This window comes from Python bivittatus, unplaced genomic scaffold (genome assembly GCF_059951505.1).
Source record: "Python bivittatus isolate LINGU-HERP-01145 unplaced genomic scaffold, Pbiv_v1 ctg000020_np1212, whole genome shotgun sequence".
In the NCBI taxonomy this organism is placed as follows: domain Eukaryota; kingdom Metazoa; phylum Chordata; class Lepidosauria; order Squamata; family Pythonidae; genus Python; species Python bivittatus.
This window is the reverse complement of record NW_028277030.1, coordinates 93,120,069-93,142,589: the sequence shown is the minus strand read 5'-3', so window position 1 is coordinate 93,142,589 and position 22,521 is coordinate 93,120,069. Positions and strand designations below refer to the sequence as shown.

Sequence of the window (22,521 nt, the reverse complement as noted above, 5' to 3'; positions counted from 1 at the left end):
TGTTGCTCTCAATGTTATATTGCAGTAACAAGAGTCCCATAAGCATACAGGCTGCTGCATTTTGCATCAGTTTAAATTTCTGGGTGGTCTTCAAAAGTAGCCCCAATATAGACTGAGTTACAATAACCCAAGTGACCGAAGGTAAGGGCATGAGTGACCATCTTCAGTCAGTGCCTCCTGCTCCAGCTAAGGCTGCAACTGGTGCATCAGCTGATGCTGGGCAAAGGCTCTCTTGTTCACGGCCTCTACGTGATTTTCTAGCAGAAACCAGGATTCCAGGAGGATTCCCAAGTTGCAAGTCTGCTCTTTGCACTCTTCAATCTCCCCAAAAGCCAAAGTTTGTATTGCCTCAGAATCAGCAGGATTCTGAATTAATAGCCATTCTATTTTGCTGTTTCTTCCCATTCAGACTCTGACAGCCTCTAGACACCAGTTCAGTATTTCCATTGCATCTCTCAACTGGCCTGGAATGGAGACGTATACCTGAATATCATCAGCATACTGATGATGCCTGACCCTGAACTAGCAGAATATTTCTTTCAGTGGTTTTATGTAGATATTATACAGAATGGTGGAAATGACCAAGTCCATACAGGAATGCCTGAGGGCCTGATTCCTCTCTTCCCCTATGCCTCATCCTACAACTACTGACTGGATCCACAGGGAGTAGTGGCACAACTGCAATATAGTATCTCCAACTCCCAACTTTTGCAGGTGACCCAGAAGGAAACCGTGATTGACAGTATCAAAAGCCACTAAGAGATCCAGTAGAATGAGGATAGTCATGCTCCCCTCATGATCGCTGTAGTTTCTTCTATTTTTCTAAAATTCTAAAACTCTTTCACCTTCAAGTTATTCTCATTTCCACTGTGGAGGAGTTTAAGGAACCTCAATTTTTTTCAGCTCTGAGTCAGACTAAATTGGCTTCAATATTGCCCAGCATCTTTTAATTAGAGACAGGTTTCTCTACAGTCTGGGAAGAGATGGAAGCTGCCTGCATATGGCTATTAACTACTTGAGACAGCCATGTTTTCAAAGCAGCCTCCTCCTCTGCAGTTGATTGATCCAGTTAAATCTATGAAAACTAGTTCATGATACCCCTACAAATTTAGTTAAGGGTGCTTCTGGTTTGGTCTTTCTATCTAAAGTATTGTCCTCACTGTGATACGTTTTGGTTATAACAACATTTATATACCACACCAACTTCTCATGAACCCAAGACAGTTTACACAGTTAAAATAAACTAAAGTACAATACAAGTCACACAGGTAACTCAGGTGCACTGTCCTCTTTAAAAGCACATAGGAATAAGATTTTTTTACAGCTTATGGTGTGCAAGCAAGGTACAGGCTCCCCTTATTGAGCGAAGAGGTTCCATAATGTGGGAGGCTGCCATCAAGAAATCATACCTCCAGCCCTCCTCCCTCTTAATCTGGAGCAGCTTCCCTCAGGATGAACATATAAGACTGGCTAATACTGGTCAAGGGAGATGATCCTACTAGTATCTGGCATCAAGCCAAGTTGGGCTTTGAAAGTAAAAAACAGCATCTTGAAATGGGCCCAGAGACCTATTGGTAATCAATGTAGCAATCTAAGCATAGACATCACACTGCTGAAAGTGCCTCCTCCTGTCAGCAGTCAGACCACTACATTTTGAATCAGTTGCAGTTTCAGAGTCTTCTTCAAGGGTAGCCCAAATAAAGTATATTGTAATAGTCTAACCAAGAGGTGATGGAGTCACTGTTGCAAGGACATCCCAGTTCAAAAAGGCCTACAGCTGGCAAACTCACCATAGCTGGACAAAGGCCCTCCTGCCTACTATTTCCACCTGCTTACTCAGGCAGTAGCCATGAATTCAGGAGGTCCTCCAAGTTGCAGATTCGCTCTTTCAGAGGGAGTGCCAGCATACCCAGAACCAACTTAGGAAATGGGATCAAGCCAGATCAGTCACCTATACGTAGCAACTCCATCCTGCATGGAATTTAATCTGAGTTTGTCTTGCCTAATTCAGTCCTTTATACCTCCAAATAGTAGGTCGACTTCCACAACATCCCTGACTTGGCCTAGGGTAGTGATATATAAAATGGATGGATGGATAAATAAATAAATAAATAATCAAGTATCTTCATCAGCATATTGATGATTCCTCACCCCAGACTGACAGATGGCCTCTCCCCAAATTTTCATGCAGATAGTAAAAAACACAAGGAAGAAAACTGAGTTCTGCAGAATCCCACACTGGAGGAGCCAAGGACTCTCCCGCTCTTCACCATGTGCAATGATTGGCACTGTCCACTCAGGTTGGGGGAGAACTACCACAAAACAGTGCTTCTCACCCTTGACCCTCAAAGATGGTCCAGAAGAATACTGTGCTATCAAATGTGCTGAGGGTCCAGTATGACAGAGGGGTGCAGTCCCCATCCAGGTCCCACTATAAGTTATTCATCCAATATAATCAATCCTGTTTCCATTCCATGCCCAGGTATGAATCTGACTGAACAAGGTCACGTTAATATGTTTCCTCAAGGATCCTGAATTTTTTTTTAACATTCTTCTTAAAATTTGTTTTAAAACATTTAAGGAATCAAACAAATTATTCCATAAAAGGAAAAAGAAGTAAGTGAAACAGGACATAGTGGATGGAAAATAAAATATCAGTAAATTAACAGGGAATTTACAATTATCATTAAATTTAAAATTCACTAGACTCCTTATATTATCTTAATAAATATGTGAAAGCCGCTACCAAACTCTAAACATTTATACATACACATATGTATATATGTGTGTGTGTCACCACAAGTTATTGTTATTCGTAAAATAAATGCACATGTTCTTTTTAAAAAAGAAAAATGAACATAAATAATTTTAAAAAATCAATAAAAATAGTTCTGAATTCCTTCCCATTGTACCTGACTGGTGATTATATCAAAATATTTATAAACATTAAAATTGCTTCTGGTTACTATCTTTACATCAAATATTTTTTCTTTAAAAACCTTTAAAAACTGTAACTGAGTTTGCCTTGTTGTGTGACATGTAATATACAGGGAAGCGATTCTTGCTTCAATTTAGTCAAACTTCTGTTCTGGATATCTACAGCTAATTTTGCCACTGCTGCATGCTCCCCAAGTTTGGTTTCCCAGGCTGATATTATCAGCAAAATATCTCTTTTCTAATGTTGGGCCAAATTGGTCCTTGCAGCCATCACCATATATCTTAATAAAGTGTGGTATTTTTTAGTTATTTGTTCTGGAAAGATTCCTGTAGAAAAAAACTGAGGTTTCAATTCAAACTCTGTGTTTTTTTTTTTAATAATAATGCTTGTACTTCTTTCTAGTACTTTTGAAATTTTTTACACAACCACCACGTATGATAAAATGTTCCTTCTGTATGACAACATTCCCAGCATTTATTATTATATGATTTATCTATTCTTGCAAAGATGGACAGAGTTATGTACCATCTCTAAAACGTTTTGTACCAGTTTTCTCTTAAAGCATAGCTTGGGGTAAATTTTGTAGAATTTTTCTGTAAGTCATCCCATTCTTGTAATTCAATTGTTTCTATAAAAGTTTGCATCCACTTTATGATAAGTCATGTACTTGTTCTGCCTCTGTGTCATATTTTAATAGCAATTTATGTATGTTCTAATTGGTAGTCTTGGTTCTGCATACCAAGTGTTTCAAATTCTGTCATTTATCTCAAAAATTCTTCTTTCTTCAGCTCGCTTTTTATTTTTCCAGCAATCTGTAAACACACATAATTCTTGCTGTGTCTTTAGTCTATTTCTAGAGTCTGGATACACCACGTATATAATAACACTTTTCTTAAAATAATTACCTCCAGAATAAAAGGTATTTGAGCATGAAGCTAAGGGCAAGATTTCTGAACTTATTATTGTTTTTGTGGAATTCCATGTTTTTATCAAGCTCTCTCTTATAATGTGTCCTTTTAAGTTTTATCTTCTTTTGTATCCATACACCATAAGTATCTGTGAAGTCCATTGGCTAAACCAATACCTTCTAATATGGATATTCTGCTATTTGGGAATTTTATCCATTTGCTTACACCTGACAACAGTTTGCACGGTAATATAATTTAAAATTTGGGAGAGTAAGTCTACTGCTATATTTTGAATCTTGTAATTTTTAAAATTTTACTCTAGATTTTTTCCTTTCTAAATAAATATGCTAACTGTTCTTTGCCAATCTTGCAATTTTTTTTCTGGGATTGAAATTGGCACCTTTTGAAATTTAAAAAACATATTAGGTTATTTTAACAATCACAATAGATCCTAACCAGGAGAGTTTTAAATTTTTCCACCTTTCAAAATCTTTTAAAATTTTCTTTCCATAATCTGATGTAATTATTTTGAAATATATCTTTGTTACTGCTTGTCAAATGCAATTCCAAATATTTCACTGGGTCTTTTGTTAACTGGCAGCCCGACTCCTTCTTCATAAAGCTTCCTTCTTCTTTGGATAAGTGTCTTGTTTTATCATTGCTTTTTGTACTTTAATTTTCTGTCCTGAGAATTCACTAAATCCTTTAATTATTTTCATCAGCTATCTTACTGCACTTTGAGGTTGCATAACGGTTAATATTATGTCATCCACATAGCATTTTAATTTATATTCCTGTCTTTGAATCTTAGTACCTGATATTTATCTTTTTGAAACTTATTTTCTAATACTTGTAAAGCAATCACAAATAATAGAGAAGAAAGTGGACATCCTTGTTTAGTATCTTTACTGGTTGAAAAGTTAATAGAAAGTGTTCCATTAGTTATGATTTTTGTCTTTTCCCATGATATATGCTTTTAAGCCAAATTCTTCTCTGGGATTTATAGCATCCTGTATTTGAAGTCTCACTACCTTCTCCAAGTTTTTCCCTGTAAAGGGAAGATTGAAGATTGGGCAGATGTAATCCAGTATGGCTGGATTGCACAACAAATCCTTCAGAACAGTGCATACCTCTACCTCTTTAAAAGCAGACAGTATCTTCCATCTCTCTCAAGCAGGCATTTATCATCCTCCAAATGCAGTCACACAACCACTCTCCACCCGTCTGATAGAGTGAGTCAGGGCATGCAGGTGTCCAACATGCAAGAAGTGGAGCTCTGCCTCCTATCTACTTCCCTGGTCTCTATAAACTCAAAATAATCCTGGCTGATCTTGCCAGACTTTTTGATGCTCTGTACAATTGCTACAATTAATCATTTGCATTTCAAAGATCCTTCCTTACAGAGCCTAAAAGATCCTTCCTTACAGAGCCTAAAAGATCCTTCCTTACAGAGCCTGAAAGTTGTTCCTAAAGAATTTGTAAAAGTCGTCCTTAGAAGTATATTTTACAAAGGAAACATGTTCCCATGAAAAGTTTAGGTCTGGAAATATCCTGAAAAGAAGGATTTATTGGGCGCAAATCCGTATGTGTAAATCAAAACACTGGAATAAAGAATTATGGATTCTACTTTTTTCTTGTAAGTATAATACACAATCAAAATGCTATCTGAGTTTGATAGCTATGTGACTAATAAAAGACGTATGTATATATGTTATATATATTAATAATAGTGAAAGTGTTATTGTTTTAATATTTAACTTTGTTACAACAAATATAAGTAGATTCACACAAAAATAGAGAAAAAATTAACTTACCTGGCTACAATTATTTTTTTCCCTGGAGGGCAACCAATACGTATATGAGAAAGCTAGAAAAAAATACATTTAATACTTCTACACATGTTTACAAATGCTTGCTCAAAGTAGTTGCCATATGCCCAAATGTTGTCTGTTTTCTTTTTTTTAATCATGCCATGTCTTGCCTTGATTTCAAAAAGCAAAATGTGTCCAATCTAGCCTTTATAGAACTAAGCAGGATTTAGTGGGTGTAAGCAGTAATTTGAGAGCAAAAGATGTTGTTCAGAGAGAATCTCCCCATATTTTATCCCGACAATCTTGTGAGTTAAGTTGGGCTGGAAGGAAATGACAGCCCAAGGTTGAATTTCTTGATCATATGGGGACTGAAATTGAGAATCAATATTTTAATCACTATATTTCACTGTCTCTCTGGTTTTGTGAGATATTGAAATCACTTGCACATTTCATTATTGTTAAGAAACAATGAGTGCTGTAGCTATTAACACTTAGAGCACTGACAGAAGAGAATATATGTAGCTCAGGGTTGCATTGTGGAGTCCTTGGGGTTCTCTGAGCTTGGTTGTTTTCTTGCAAATGTTTTGTTACCCAGCTAGGTAACATCTTCAGTGCTAGAATGGAGTGGGGTTTGCTCTGTTTATATACAGTGGCTTGCCCTGCCAGTGTTGGGGTGTGTGTGTGTGTGTGTGTGTGTGTGTGTGTATGTGTTTTCTCCTGGTAGTTCTTTGATTAGGATATTGTTTATTGCTTGATTGTCTGTCTGGTGATAATCTTGGTGTTAGTCTCTGCTTAGCTGGGTGATGATTGCTGGTGAGGAGGTTTTTATTGCCTCTTTTGAATAGTGTGTAGATGTTGTTTATGTATCTGTTGATGGCTGCCTTGTCTGAATACCAAGCTTCCAGGAATTCCCTTGCATTTTGGATTTAGCTTGGTCTAAGTTGAAACTATGGTTAAGTCTGTCCATGTGTTGTGAGATTAAGGATCAACTCCTTAATCTCATAACACATGGACAGACTTAACCATAGTTTCAACTGGGAAACTGTCAGCATCTTAGACCAAGCTATGTGTTAACAGACACATAGAGATAAACAGCATCTACATACTATTCAAAAGAGACAAAAGACCAGAAGATCGCCTCACCAGAAGATCGCCTCACCAGAAGATCGCCTCACCAGCAATCAATCACCAGCAATCATCACCAGCACTCATCACCCAGATAAGCAAAGGTTACCACCAGGCACACAATCAAGCAGCAAACATATGCTAATCAAGGAACTACCAGAGGAGCAAAACAACCCCCCCACCCTTACCAGCACTGGCAAGGCAGGCCACAGCACATAAATAGAGAGCAAACCCCATCCCATTTTAGCACTGAAGATGTTACCTAGCTGGGTAATGAAACGTTTGCAAGAAAACAACCAAGCTCAGAGGACCCCAAGGACTCCCTTAGGGCACTATTTATAGGGTTGGGGAGAATATGATCAGTTGCTTACCACTATAATTCAAGTGGTATCTGTGCCTGAATTTTGCATATGTCCAGAGTTTCATTCAGAATACTTCTATAGCTATGCAAAAGTTCTTTTAAGGGCCCCATTCCTCAAACACTCCACCAATGGTAGTGGCTTCTACCTTCTTGTGCAATTCAATCTTTCAAATTATAATAAAAACCAAATATGAAGCAGAGATGCAAGTACTTCAACACCTACAGAGGGGAAGGAAGACAGAGTGTGTGACTGCACAGGTGGCCATCCAAACAGCTACAATTACAAGGCTGTCTCTGAGCATTCCTACATAAAGGTTGAATAGCAAGCTCACTTATTGGAGACAGGGGACATGATAAGAAGCCAGAAAACTAAACCCAGTCCTTCCAAAGAAGGAATTGGTCACCCTGTTGTGATCATGTTTATTCAACTGTGGCAGACAAATGTTGAGGGCTGTATCTACGTAGCTGCTTAGTAGAGGTTGGCCACTGCCACTGCATAAAGCAGGAGTGGAAACCACTACTAATTTTTATTGCAGACATTAATAATTCTTATTTTAAGGGATAATAAAATATATAGTACTGTAAAGAATGAATCAGAATCTTCATCATTCTCAATAATCATCACAAATGCAAAGCTTTGTTGTGTTGCCCTGCAGAGGTAGGAGCCAGTATTTGTACAATATAGCCTATCCACACACAAATCCACACATCCAGATGAAGATGAGCATCAACTATTCTAAGGGGATGTAAAAATCTCCTTGAAAAAATCTCTTTGAAGAGATACCTAAAGATGGAAGTAATCAGCTCTTGGATAATTATAGTTTAGCATCAAAGGTAGAACTTGATGGCCTCTGATGACCTCGAAATAACCACAAATAATGCCTTTTTCCCTAACAGCCATAGATAGTGCTTAGATACTGATAGATGGTGCTTAAAACACTGAGATGGAGACTAGAAAGCTTTGTGTGTAGATAAGGACTGTTGTCAGGTGTGTGACTGAGGATGGATGCTGACTTTTGACAGCAGCATTTTGAAGACAAACAAACTGAATTATGAGAACATCAAATGTTATTTGGATAACAATATTCAGCCTAAGACAGATTCTGATATGGAAAAAGGGAATATGAGTCTTCTAATGGAAGGTCAATGATTTCCCACTCTAGTACTGACATATCTGTAAACAGGCTGGTCAAATCTGAGCAATAAAATCAGAGGTTTGATTTTCAGGACAAATGTATGCAGAGAAAATAATGTTCTGATACCATATGTTCACACAGTAAATTAACACTGATCAATTATTTGTTAATTTTACTGTGGTGATTTATTCCTTTTCTTCTTCTGATGCTGATTTAGCTAGAAGTTTCACTATCAGTTTGGAGCCTAGGACTGGAGGTACAACCAGGTATGGTTTGTTATCAAAGCCATTACCTTGGCACTGCAAGAGCCTTGAAGACATGGCAACTCCTAAAGAACATCTGCACATTCCCTTTTAATTCAAAAGATCAGCCAAGCCCAACAGTGTATTAGCCAACTGGTCCTACAGAAAGTGACTCTATGGAGATAGCATGTTGATAGGTGACTTTGCATGATGACTTCACAAGACTACACTACCTGAAGGGCCACCTTCCATAAGAAAAAATGAAGATAAAAGTCGCTGTTTCATTTGGTGTGTCAAGGTAATCCTTTAGAGTGACCCTCATCAAACAAACAGATTGTATTCATTTGAAAACAGTAAGCATTTTCTACAACATAAGCTCTGTGGAAAAAAAAGTAATCTCAGAGAACTAAGTACAAGACAGCGATCACAAAGCATCATTTTCCAAGATGATAATTTTTTTTAAAAAAATGGAAACTGGTAGCACAGAAAGTTTTTGAAGGCAAAGGAAAAAGGGATAAATGGGGAAAAATATTTAAAACTCTTATGAGCGTTGGGCATGCATTTTCCCTCTGGCTTAAAGCAAAGTAACTGTATTAATTGGAAGCAAGAATGTGAAAGCCATAACTATTGAACCTGTGGTAGGCTTTTGGTCCTTATCAAAACTTTAGCCCAACTATGGAAGTTTATTAACTGGCGCTTTATGCACAAAAATAATTTATGCATAGGCCTGCACAAAGATCATAAAACAGTCAGTAAAATAAACTTTCTTCAGAAGGGAGTAGTAGCTCCTCAGAGAAACTAATCAAGAAATCACAGATCATTTCAAGAGTAGAATGTGCATTTTTTATTACTTTTCTACAGTTTACAAGCTCTAAATGCAACAGACTTCTTTAGTAAATTTTGTGATTATAAAAATTGTACTGACCAATCCCAGTTGCCATTTCAATCATTGTCATTTTTATTTTATAAAGAAAGAAAATCCTATTATCTCAGTAAGATAATAAAAAAGATTTTCTTTTTTTATAAAATACAGAATCTTTTCTTTTCCTATAACCAGTAACCAATAGTATTAAATTCCTCCAGCCTCCTCTTTTCCATACTTATTCATTAACATTGTAGTGTCAGCTTTATTCAAACACATAGATTATTACTATATTAACAATTTTAGGGCCTCTTGAAATACTGGCTACATAATGAAATAGCCAAATTTAGCCACAGTTAGTTTTATTATGCCACTTGGGATTTTAATTTCACCTGTAATTTATTATTCAGTTAACATACCTTGCTTTTCGATATACATGTTTTTCCAGATTCTGAAGGCTGAAATTCAACTGTCATGATACCCCGAGATGATGCTCTATATGGAAAGGAACCCATAAGAAAAACAAAAACAAAACCAGATATTATAACTCACTGCATTACAAGATACATTTTGAACAATATATATGCATGTATTTTTCCACTTTCATATTACTAGTAAACTAACTTATCTACTAACTTATTAGGAACTGGACTTTCAGAAAAGTTTTGAAAAAAATTATTGAAGATGCTCCTTTTTTTCTCACATGTTGCGTTTTGAACATGCATGTCTATAAAAAGATTCTATGTTTATATGTTTGATACCAATATGTGACAGAAAATATTCTCAGTTGATACCTAACAATACTCCAGTACCTTTTAAAATGAACTAGCCAATTTCTACATAAGATAATAGACAGACACAAACTTAGTATCAGAAATGACAATTTCCAAAGACCAGGAGATAAAAATTTCAGTTATTTCTCTGACCTCAAGGCAGCTATCCTCAAAAAAAGAAATGACAAAAAACAATTTCACTGTGAAACAGCAGAGCTAGAATTCATTAGAAATGAACGTAACATAATTTCTCAATAATTTACACTTATTGAGAAACTTTATGACCACGTTGCTTAGCGATGGAAATTCTGGTCCCAATTGCTTCTTGCAGTCTCTTTTTTGTTTTGTGGCTAATTTGATTAGGAAGCCCCTCATATATGCTTTACTTGTTTCCCAGATGGTAGTGTGGGAGGTTCCTGGTGTCCTATTTGTATTAAAGAAGAAATTCAATTCATACATACTTTCTTTAATCTGTTTTTTAGGGGGGGTGTTATCCCAAATCTGGCAAAATACTATTTTAAAGTTACATTCCTTCATAAAGAAAATTGTTTGATCACAGCTGAAATATCGGATAATCAAATGTGTGGCATTTAACTATCTAGGAAGTTTGTTTGGTAAGGACAAAAAGAAAGTTTTCTGCCCTGTATTATCCCTGAAAATTTACGGATATAGGATTCACACCAGCCTTGCAGGATGATCAGAAGTTCAGAATGATTTGGTCAAAATAATAATCTAGTGACAAAAGAACATGAGAAAATATTCCACACATTGTGTAAGGCAGAAAGCAAGCATGATGGCATTCTCTCATATAATTAAAGTTGCCATACCTACAGGAAATATTTGTTTCCCACTTGCTGGACAAACTGAGGTGTATGTATATTTCATGGGGTTTTTGCTGAACCCGAAAATTCTTATTAGTATTTCTGTGCACTTGCATTTTGTCATCTACATAGAAGATCACAAAGACTAACTTCCAATTTATTACAATAGATTAATCAGATGCTCAAGAATGCAGTAAAGTATTGGCTTTCTTTTTTTCAATTTGAAGGAACAGTTCAGAAAACTCTGTAAGCACTTCAAAGCTTCTCCCAATTTAATTCAAATTTGTTTATATGTTTATTGTAGCAGTTAAACTGACCAATAGTTTTTCATATTAAGATCTTATGATATTCCATTTCATATTACTGTATTTGTTTTTGTATAATATTTTTGGCTGCTGGGGACTTCTCAAAAGAGTAACAATAGAGGAGGAGGAGGAGGATGACGACGACGATTCAAGGAAATATTTGGTGTGCATTGTTCAATTAGTATATATAGTGTTTTGGCTACAGCAGTAATCACAAGTCCAGTCATCCAATACACAAAACATAACAATGTTTATTAAATTATTCCTAGAACTCTCTACAAATTGGCTGCAGCCCTATTACATTCTAACTTCTCTCTGTCTATTTCCCTTTTTGGAGTCTAAACAGAACTGCCCTAAAATAAGCAAGGAATAAGCTAAAAACCTGGTCCATGAGCCCAGAACATTATGTCCTTTCTTTTCTTTCTACAAAGAAATATTATGAACTGTCAACTATCAAATATGTATTTATATTATCAATAAAGTAGCAACCATTTCAGGAATAAATACTTAATTCTGAAATCACAATGGAGGTCAGCAGGTTCTCTGTGTGTGTGTGCACACATGCACGGGCATATGTGCACCTCCAAGTCAGTTTTTAATTCCTGGTGACTGCCTGGACTAGTCCCTACAGTTTTCTTGGCAAGGTTTTTCAGAAGTGGTTTGCCATTGCCTACTTCCTAGGGCTGAGAGAGAGCAACTGGCCCAAGATCATCCAGCTGGCTTTGTGCCTAAGGCAGGACTAGAACTCAGAGTCTCCTGGTTTCTAGCCTGATGCCTTAACTGTCCTGTCTCAGACCACACATGTACAAATACACAGAGAGGTGATTGCACGCTTTACTGAGAAGTTTGTGAAGCAAATAAGCAAGCAGCAAAGGAAAAGTGAGTCCAAACACACATGCACACACAGTAGAGAAAACATGCCCCCAAAGTCCAGCAAGCTTGCCTTGAGAGAGTTCCAAATCCAAAACAGCAGGCACAAGAGTGGTCAAGTGAGGTCCAAGGGTCCAAACATTGTAGAAGGGCCATCAGCCGGACCAGGTCCAGAACCAAAGGTCATGAAGTTTCAAGTCGGGAATCAAGCCACACGGAATCTGGGTAAACAAATGGTTGTTGCCAACAGAGAGGCTTGAGCTCGCTGCTCTTCTTAAATAGAAGCAACCCCAGTGTTACTCATTTGGAAGGGTTTGGCTCCTTGCAAGAAATCTTTGCTCTGCTCTCCTCTCCGGACAGCAAGCCCTTGCACTGGGAAGGGCTGGCAGCTCAGATGTTTCATCTTCAGGGACCGACAGCAGCTGTTATTGAACAGCGCAACCTCCACTGCCTGCAGCTTCTCAGGCAGCAATTTATCCAGCAACTCCGGAACTGGCTGCTCACTGTCTGTCTTCTCATCTGAGTCCGAGCTGGCCATGACATTACCCACTACACCAAACTGGCTCTCCAGGTTCACTGAGTATGCTATAATTCAAGTTTAACTTCATTAGCAGACAGACTTGCCCCCATTGTCCACAGTGGATTTGGCCTGGGAGGCAACAACAAGGGCTTTAGGGAGCCCAGGCCTTAAGTGGTAAAACTGGTGGTGTATTCATTGGAATATCTTTTGTTTTTTCCATACACAGGACATTCTGAGGTTCTCTTAATTGATGGGAACTATGTGGGTCCTTCCTTTTAGGTAAACAATTCATGGAATGATTTGAAATGTGAAAGGTTTTGAGTAAGCCAGTGATTGTCCCATTGCATTATGAACATGGTACTTTTGATGCTGATGACCTGACAAGGGTCAGTGTAGTACAGAATTAATAACTTACTCTGACATTCTATTTTCTTTACCAGCACTTTGTTTCCTATCTTGAGAGTTGGCATTGTGATATGCCATGCTTAATTAGCATAGCATTCCATTTTGGCTTGCTTAAACTTAGGTATGCTGCCACTTCTAACTGGTTAAGTCAGAGTATATTGTCTATTATGTTTGTGACTGATTAGTCCCTCTCAGATCATCTGTATTTTTCAGGGCAAATGTCCAATCCATCCTGATAAGGTCCTTCGGTCAACTTCAAAACATCTTCTCAGTCTCTACTGGCTCTTCTGCTGGGGTTCAATATGTGGTTGTTGACTTAAGCACCTAAATTTGCATATTTACTTCATTCTTCTTGCTGTCTTAACAAACAAACATGTAACATAACTAAGGTCTATGGGTAATATATACAGTATGCAAATTCAGATCTCAATCTTTCTTCCAAATTCTCCATCCTTCTTCCTAAATATAAAGCAGTGCCAAACAATAATCAGTACAAAGTGATCAACAGTACCTCTAAGCAATGGAATACAAATACATATCTACTTTGTGTATATCAGTATGTAACTCAGTGCTGGTAGCCAAAATTAACACAAGTTCTACAAGTCTTGATTGGTAACTAATGAAATGAGACCTATAAAGATTGGGATTAAAATGGGGATGCTTTCTGACAAACCTCAGAGGTTCTTATTTTGTCTGGGAATACCTCTGGTTGAGGATAAGGCCCTGTTTACATTGGGAATGAAATGCATCCATGGGGGTGGGGGGCAATGTGTTGTTCTGCTAATGGATTTGGGGCAACGTATGTTACTCATAATCCATGTACTGAAATGGCTTGAAATATTTTGTTAGAGCTGCCTTCCGTTCATTATAATTAGAATTAATTTATTTATTTACTTAGTAAACTTATATATAATAATTTATTTACTTAGCAAATTGTTTGCAAAGTTTTGAAAATCTAGTATACTTTTTCCCCTGCAAAATAAAAGAGACCAGTTTGCTTCTTCATAAAATTATCTTCTCCTATCACTAGAGATTTTACAGCTTTTACACCCAGTATTTCCAACATGCTACTAGCTAAAAATGAATCATAAACTGGGAATTCAGGACAAGTTGGCATATTGAAATCTGTGCACAGGAGTAGTACCTCCAATTTTTCTGAGATATCTACACTTGTTTCTTGCTCAAAAAATGAGAAAAATATACAATAATAATAAAATTAAAATTAATAAAATAAAATAGGACCTAAAATGCAGGTATGCAACCCTTGCAGAAAACTGGGTTCAACTATACTCCTTAACACCTGTACAGTGCTTTGGCATCAGCAATAATCAAAGGCCATCATGTTTATTAAATCATTAATGGAACTCTCTGCAAGCTGGCTGTAACCTTTTAACTTTCTCACTTCTCGTTTCCCCTTCTGGAACCCCAATAGATCTGTTCTGGAAACAACAAGAATAAGCTAAACTTTGGCCTGGATCCTATGAGCCTAGAACATGACAGTACAGTACTGGATTATATCAAAAACAAAAAGCATTGACATCCTTGAGTGAGAATAGTATATTTATTATTCTGAATTATTGTTTCTATATTACTAAATGGGTACTTACATATCAGATCGATAATATTCCAGTTCAGAATAATCCCTTTCATGATAAAACGTTAGAGTCTATGAGGAACAGATAAATACATTAGTGAACTAGACTTACCTTCCTCTGAATTTCTAATAAACATATATTAGGAGAAAATGGCATAAAACATACATGAACTCCTTATTCTTGTTGGTTTAAGGCAGGCAAAAACCTTTACAAAACTTAATTAATAAACAAAATCTAGAGAACAAGTCACATGAGCTACAGTATATCAAATATATAATTTATTTGTGTTTCAGCCCAGAATACTTACTCCAACACATATGGCATTATTATCTCTTATAAATATTATTTTAAAATTATATATTGCATTTTGAGAGGAGTCATAGCAGATCAGACCTATCTGATCTTGGCTGATCTTGGAAAAGTTAAAAGCATTGGATCTGTGCAAGTGGCCACATATAATAGGTATTTGTATTCTGAACGCATCTCACTAAGTTCTGAATACAGGATTCAAATTCGACAGTTGAGTTTTGATTTTTTAAAATGTATTATTGGCCTTACAGATTACGTCTGCAAATATTCTTAAAATATTTTATTGTTTTAATCTTATAGTAGACTATTGACCAATGGCTTTTGTGTTGAAATATGTTTGGTTATAGCTGGAAAATATTTTCTAGAGTAAAGCTTAGGCTTTTAACATTTGTATGCTGTAATATACTGTATCATTATACGCTTGCTTAATAAATAGACCTTTACAGTGTTTTTAAATTTTTTTAAAAATTTTCCTAAATTCTAATGTCTGGCTTTCTTTATTATTTATTTCTTCAGGAGTTTTTGCACACAGTTATCTGCACAAAGTTTCCTAATAAAGATAAACAAAAGATAAAGTTTGAATGGAAGATGGGAATTTCAGAAAAAAATATAGAAGACATAAATGCCCTATCATTCAGTCTGGATCACATAAGAACAGTGAAAAAAGGTAAAAATAATGATACTCTGTGTAGAAAGCACTCACCGTATTCTTAGTGCAGATTCCACGAGCTATTTCATAATTAATATAGGTTTTAGTCTTCAGCAGTTCTGGCCTGTAAATTTCAACATCCACTGATAAACCCAGATTTTCCAAAAACACTATCTGACCCCAAAATGTCACATTTTCTCCCATGTCTACATAATGAATATTGAGATACAAATTGTGTTCAAATGATATGTATGGGCAAACTTCTTTCAATTTTGATGCAACACTAAGCACTTCTAGTTTCAATGGGTATACCTGGCGGGTTATTTTTGTGTGATTAATTGTCAGCAAATACACATCTCCAGAAGGATTAAAATAAAAAATAAAATGTTTAAGATTATTTTCCCAAGGAATAAGCTTTACAACATCTGTCATTTCAAATTTGAAGAAAAACAGAACATTATTTTTCAGCTTTATTATGGCATTTCCATTGTAGTCTGGAAAAGAAAAAGAATACAATATTAAATATATTTCTAGATAAATAAAATTATTTCATATAAAATTTCAATGTCTTGATACTGTAATTTCAAACATACTTAAAGTAAGCATCACTGAGTACATGGGAACTTACTGTTCAGTAAGCATTCATGATTTCAGTAAACATACATAATCTCTTTTAGTCTATCTGTAGCTTTTACTTCAAGTACATCTTATTATTCTTACTTCTTATTTTAATTCACACTTCCTTTTAAAAAAACTCATGGTAACATATTTAATTATTTTGATTGTTACGTATAATCCTGAGAGGCCTACTAGGTTGAGAAAAGAACTGTTGGCCACTTTGCACAATGTAATTTTCTTGGCTAAGAAGAGGCTCATTTTGGTTTTTCAGCTTTATCTTTGAACTCTTCACCACATTTATTTTTAGTATAAACAGAATTATTTTATTAGGTTATACCATCAGAATATAGCTCTCTCTTGAATGCTGGACAGCCACAAAAATGTTGCTGTCCGAATCCAAACCCAAACAACGTCCCTCTACTATGACAAAAGTCTGATACTATTGCAGAATAAATGTCAGTCTTTATCCTGTCTTTCTTCATTACACTGCCTAAATTACATCACTTTATTCTGCTAAGGACCAGTTTTAGCATCCACAGTGAATTCCAGGAGATTAGAGATTTATGCTTCCTCGGCTAGCAGGGATCTACCATGAGGAGAAATGAGTATGGTGGCAAAGTGACTCTTTTGATCATAAGGAATACTGGACATTGACAGTTGGGACAATGTGATGATGATCCCTTGAGCTATATCAAATCTCTTTATATATCCAATATCAATCATGGTGATTGAAGTTCCCTAGCACTAATATCACAGAGGACTTCCAACACTAGTCCTGAGATAAGATCCAGGAGCACAGGAAGGGATGGTGTTGGGCAGCTGGGTGGGCCATCCACCACCAGAATCCCTTGCTTGTCCCTGGAGCTCAACTTCAAACATAGACACTTGCACTGAATTACTTGTAAAGCAGGACCCATGGTAACAGCCAAGGTCCCATAGAAGATCATCCCCATTCTTCTTTCCTTCTATCTCAGCTGCTGAAACACCTGAAATTCTATAATCCAAACATTAGATAGGGGCTTACACCCTTCCTCATCCAGCCAGGTTTCAGTAATACATGCCAGTTCTGCTCACTTTTCCAGGACCAAGCCAACCAGTGGTTCCCCTCTTGGTCCCCTTATCTACCATACAGCTGCAGCAGCCCCCACTTATCAATCTTCATCTCCTCAGCCCTATTCTCATTAGGGCCACCCAGTTCTCTTACTGAGTAGGTTTTTCAAGCAGTCTATTGTAAGAGCCGCACTTCACTTTTGGCACAATTTAAAATTTTGCTATTCATCATTAAATCTCTAAAAGCTTTGAGACTTCACTATTTAGAGGGTGATCAGCTCCATTTTATATTTCTATTAAAACATAATATACTTAACCAATAATAATCTGATGAATCGTAGAACTTTCAGATGCTGCTGAAAATTTCCTTTTTGTACCAGATACCTGAAGATAACCATATTCTTTATTTTCTTTGTAAGTATAAAAAACTGTGTCATCATCCCATAATACCATGGAAGTTATTGCTGAAGGTATGACTTCCATATGTATGGCACCAGCAGTGGATAAACCTAGGGTGAAGTCTCTCAAGATCCATTGAGCTGTATCTTCTGTATAGGCAGCCAAGTATAGTATGTTTGTCCCTATACACCCAGTGCATTCTAGCAGTATTGCAATTGTAGTAGTAAGTGAGTCGTAGCAAGCAGATACTATTAATAGATTAGCAGTCCTTTTAAATTTTAGTTGGTGTCTTAACTGTGTAGTATCTGTCAATGGATAAAAATTATTCTCGGAATATCCAAGAAAAACTTCATCTTCTGACCATATAATTATTTCACTTAACTTTGTCTCCTGAAGGAAAACAAACTTATTAAAATAATTTTTCCAAACTGTACAAAATAGTAATACTAACCAAGATTACAATATGTTATAAAATATTCATTAAAATTAACCGTTGGTATCATGAATTAATATATATTAATATATTATACAAGGAGGCTCAAAACCAGAGAAAAATATTTTGTGCTTACATACAATTGCTATTCTTCTAGTGGTCCATAATGTATTTGCAATTTCACAAACATGAAGTTATAGTACACTGTCTATGATATTCGGAACTGATAATAGTACAAGGTTCAACCTCACCTAACTCAAGCATGCCTGATAATGCAATTGCTATTCTAATAAGAAAAGCTATTTGCCTAATTGAAAGAATATAGTCACATTATCTTAATTATTAACAAATGGTTGTTTACATTTTGGTTCTATGTACACTTATCTTCAGTGTGCACCTCTGTGTAGCCATATAGATTAATTATTTCATACTAAAATAGATACATCAAGCAATTTGAAAAGATCAATGAAAATATGTAATAGCACATAAACTCTTACACAACTTATGTATTTTATGGTGGCTTCATAGCAGTGACTGAGAACCACAAGTGTGAACCAAATAGACCACAAGAAAAAAATCAGTTTCATATTAGCATAATTGCAATTCTGCTTTTTAAAAAATTTATTCTGATACCAGTACATTCACAAATATGGGAGTATGGGCAGCTTCATATTCAGAAGTTAATTAAATTAAGATTTTAGTAGCAGCAGCATTTTTCCAAATATGAATTATTTGTTTTAAACTAATTATCAATAGCTCAAGTTAATAACTTTTAGTGTCAGTAAATCTGAACTCCAGCCTGTCATGAATGAGCTATGGCTATATATATATATATATAATATTAAATACAAGTATTAAAACAGATTTCCATGAAATCATAAATTTCAATATTTTTCAAGATTTCAATATATTATTTTATTATTATTCACAGTACTTATTAGATGACCCCAATCTACACTACTGTACTCTGAGCAGTATACACAAGCAATTTCAATAAGGACAAATAATAATTCTCAAGTTGAGTCCAAAGAAGAACTGACTACTGCAATGACTTATTCCAGCCATTGACCAAAGCTAAAATAAGTGCCTGAACATGCAGAAAGCTAAATTTACCATTCCTGACCAGGAATTATAACTTAAACAATGAAAATCTCAGAGGATGCCCTTGCCAGAGAAATCCATTCAATATCCTGTACCAAAAGAGGTGAATATGTGTAGCTCAGGGTTGAACTGTGGAGTCCTTGGGGTTCTTTGAGCTTGGTTCTTTTCTTGCAAACGTTTCATTACCCGGCTAGGTAACATCTTCAGTGCTAAAATGGGATGGGGTTTGCTCTCTATATATGTGCTGTGGCCTGCCTTGCCAGTGCTGGTAAGGGTGGGGGGGTTGTTTTGCTCCTCTGATAGTTCCTTGATTAGCATATGTTTGCTGCTTGATTGTGTGCCTGGTGGTAACCTTTGCTTATCTGGGTGATGACTGCTGGTGATGATTGCTGGTGATTGATAGCTGGTGAGGCGATCTTCTGGTCTTTTGTCTCTTTTGAATAGTATGTAGATGTTGTTTATCTCTATGTGTCTGTTAATTGCTGCCTTGTCTGAATACCAGGCTTCCAAGAATTCTCTTGCATATTTGGATTTAGCTTGGTCTAAAATGCTGATAGTTTCCCAGTTGAAACTATGGTTGAGTCTGTCCATATGTTGTGAGATTAAGGAATTTTCATCATTTCTGACTGCTAGTTGGTGCTCGTGGATGCGCTCTGTTAGTCTTCTGCCTGTCTGTCCTACGTAGTGTCTGTTACAGTCCTTGCGCTGTATGTTGTAGATGACGTCTGGTTTTTCTTCTTGGGCTACTGGGTCTTTTGGTTTACTTAGGGTATTTTGGAGTGATTTTGTTGGTTTATGTGCTACAGAGATGCCATATGGTTGTAAGTCTGTTGGTGGTTTCTGAGACGTTTCTGATGTATGGCAGCGTGAACCTTTTCATAGCTTGTGTAGGTTGTGTTGTAGTAGGTTGAGTGGTCAGGCACTTTTTGATAAAATTCCATGGATATCCATTTTGTTGGAAGATGTTATATAGGTGGTCTTTTTCTTTTTTCTGCTGTTCTGGGTTCCTGCATTGTGTTTGTGCTCACTGGAATAATGTCCTTACACAGCTCTTCTTGTGGGAGGTTGGGTTGTTACTTTAGTAATGGAGTACTTGATTGGTGTGGGTTGTCTTCTGATGAACTTGAGTTTCTAATTTCCTGTTCTTTCCTCTGCTGATCAGGATATCCAGGAAGGGTAGCATGTTGTTATTTTCTTCCTCTCTGGTGAATGTTATTCCTTTGAAGATGCTGTTAATGGTTTCATTTGTCTTCTCTAGTTGTTTCTTTTTTATAACAACAAATGTGCCATCTACATACTGGATCCATACTTTAGGTTGTATGTGGGGAAGTACTATAGCTTCTAGACGTTGCATTACAATCTCTGCTATGAGTCCTGACAGTGGTGATCCCATGGGTGTGCCTCTGATTTGTTGGTATATTTGTCCATCAAACTGAAAATAGGTGGTGAGGCAGAGGTTGATGAGGTCTATGATTCTGGGTATTTCAGTCTGGGTGTATTTGGTTAGGTCGGGTGTGTTGTGTAGTACTGCTGATATGGATTCTTTGCTAGTTCTGGGTTTATGGACATAAAGAGTGCTGTGACATCAAACGAGACCATAATTTCATCTTCATCTATGTGTACGTCTTTGATTTTCTGGAGGCACTGTAGTGAGGAGTTGATAGAATAGTCACTGTTCTCTGTGAGGTGTCCAAGCTTTTTTGTCAGTTCTTTCTCTATGTTGTATGTTGGTGTCCCTGGTAAAGATACAATTGGTTGAGCAGTATGTCAGGATTGTGTATTTTTGGTCGTCCATAGAAGCGTGGGAGGATGGATCCACTGCTTTTATCCGCCACTGTTCTTCCTTTGTGATCTGGCCTTTCTTAATTAGGTCATTGAGGGTTCTCTTGATTAGGTTGTCTAGTTTCTGTATTGGGTTGGTGTTAACAGGGATGTAAGTTTCTTTGTCCTCTAATAGCTCTAATAGCTAATTATCTAATAATGTGTTAATGGACACATAGAGATAAACAGCATCTACATATATTCAAAAGAGACAAAAGACCAGAAGATCGCCTCACCAGCTATCAATCACCAGCAATCATCACCAGCAATCATCACCCAGATAAGCAAAGGTTACCACCAGGCACACAATCAAGCAGCAAACATATGCTAATCAAGGAACTACCAGAGGAGCAAAACAAACCCCCCACCCTTACCAGCACTGGCAAGGCAGGCCACAGCACATAAATAGAGAGCAAACCCCATCCCATTTTAGCACTGAAGATGTTACCTAGCCAGGTAATGAAACATTTGCAAGAAAAGAACCAAGCTCAGAGAACCCCAAGGACTGTACAATATCCTGTACATTTGTTCAAAGTAATGTGATGCAATAAATGCAGGAATACTGTACATTCAGCATAATATGATTTACTGTACTTTATCCTAAATACTCAAAGAAATTCTAGTCCATTGACCTAGATGTTATTTAATTTGTTCCAAAAGAAAGAATAAGTTCAAATGTATTAGTTGAGAAAGCTTCTAGGAAATTCTTATACCAAAATAAACCAAGAAGTTAGCACACAACTTAAAACTCCAATCTGTATAATTGTCAAATGTATTGTTATAATCTTATAGAGGTAGTCCTTGCTTAATGACACAGTAGGGACCGAAAACTGGTTGTTAACCAGGACAGTCATTAAGTAGGTCACCATGTGAGCAGACCTGATTTTACAACCATTTTTATGACATCATTAAGTGAATCACATGGTCATTAAGTGAATCCAGCTTCCCCAATGAAGGTTTTTTGCCGGAATTCACTTAACGACCACGTGAATTCCTTAATGACCACATGATTTGCTTAACAACTGTGGTGATTCACTTAATGACCATTGTAAAAAAGGTTGCAAATCACAACCACATGACTGCAGGGGGTGATGTGATGGTTTGTGACAGTCGTAAGTATGAGTACAGGTCATAAAGCACTTTCTGAGGCCGTTGTAACTTTCAACTGTCATTAAAGGAATGGCCATTAAGTGAGGACTACCTGTACCATAAATTCTGATTTGCTACCATTTATAGAGTAACCAAACAGAATACCCAATGCATGTACTAATGAAATAATATGTGGAATAGAACTTTCTGGTAAAAAGTTATAACTATAAAAAATTAACATGCCTATTGGAGAATCTTCCTTCAATGATTTCAGAATTTCTAATTATACAAACAAAAGTTTCTACAGTGAAATTAAAAAAGGAAGAAAGAGGACATCCTTGGCTTTTTGTTTATTTTGCTTTGTGCCTTCAAATCTGTCT

At 36.5% G+C, this 22,521-nt stretch overlaps 1 protein-coding gene across 1 annotated transcript in view; it reads right to left on the bottom strand.

Moving 5' to 3' along the window:
• CATSPERE (catsper channel auxiliary subunit epsilon) overlaps window positions 1–22,521 on the bottom strand; it is an 84,600-nt gene that overhangs the window by 23,518 nt on the left and 38,561 nt on the right. Inside the window, exons 10-15 of the mRNA XM_088131481.1 lie at window positions 17,616–18,087; window positions 15,685–16,124; window positions 14,685–14,743; window positions 9,803–9,878; window positions 5,661–5,713; window positions 4,661–4,754 (exon numbers count right to left, since the gene is read on the bottom strand). Coding sequence (XP_087987607.1) covers window positions 4,661–4,754; window positions 5,661–5,713; window positions 9,803–9,878; window positions 14,685–14,743; window positions 15,685–16,124; window positions 17,616–18,087 — 1,194 coding nt within the window. The remainder of the gene's footprint in view (window positions 1–4,660; window positions 4,755–5,660; window positions 5,714–9,802; window positions 9,879–14,684; window positions 14,744–15,684; window positions 16,125–17,615; window positions 18,088–22,521) is intronic.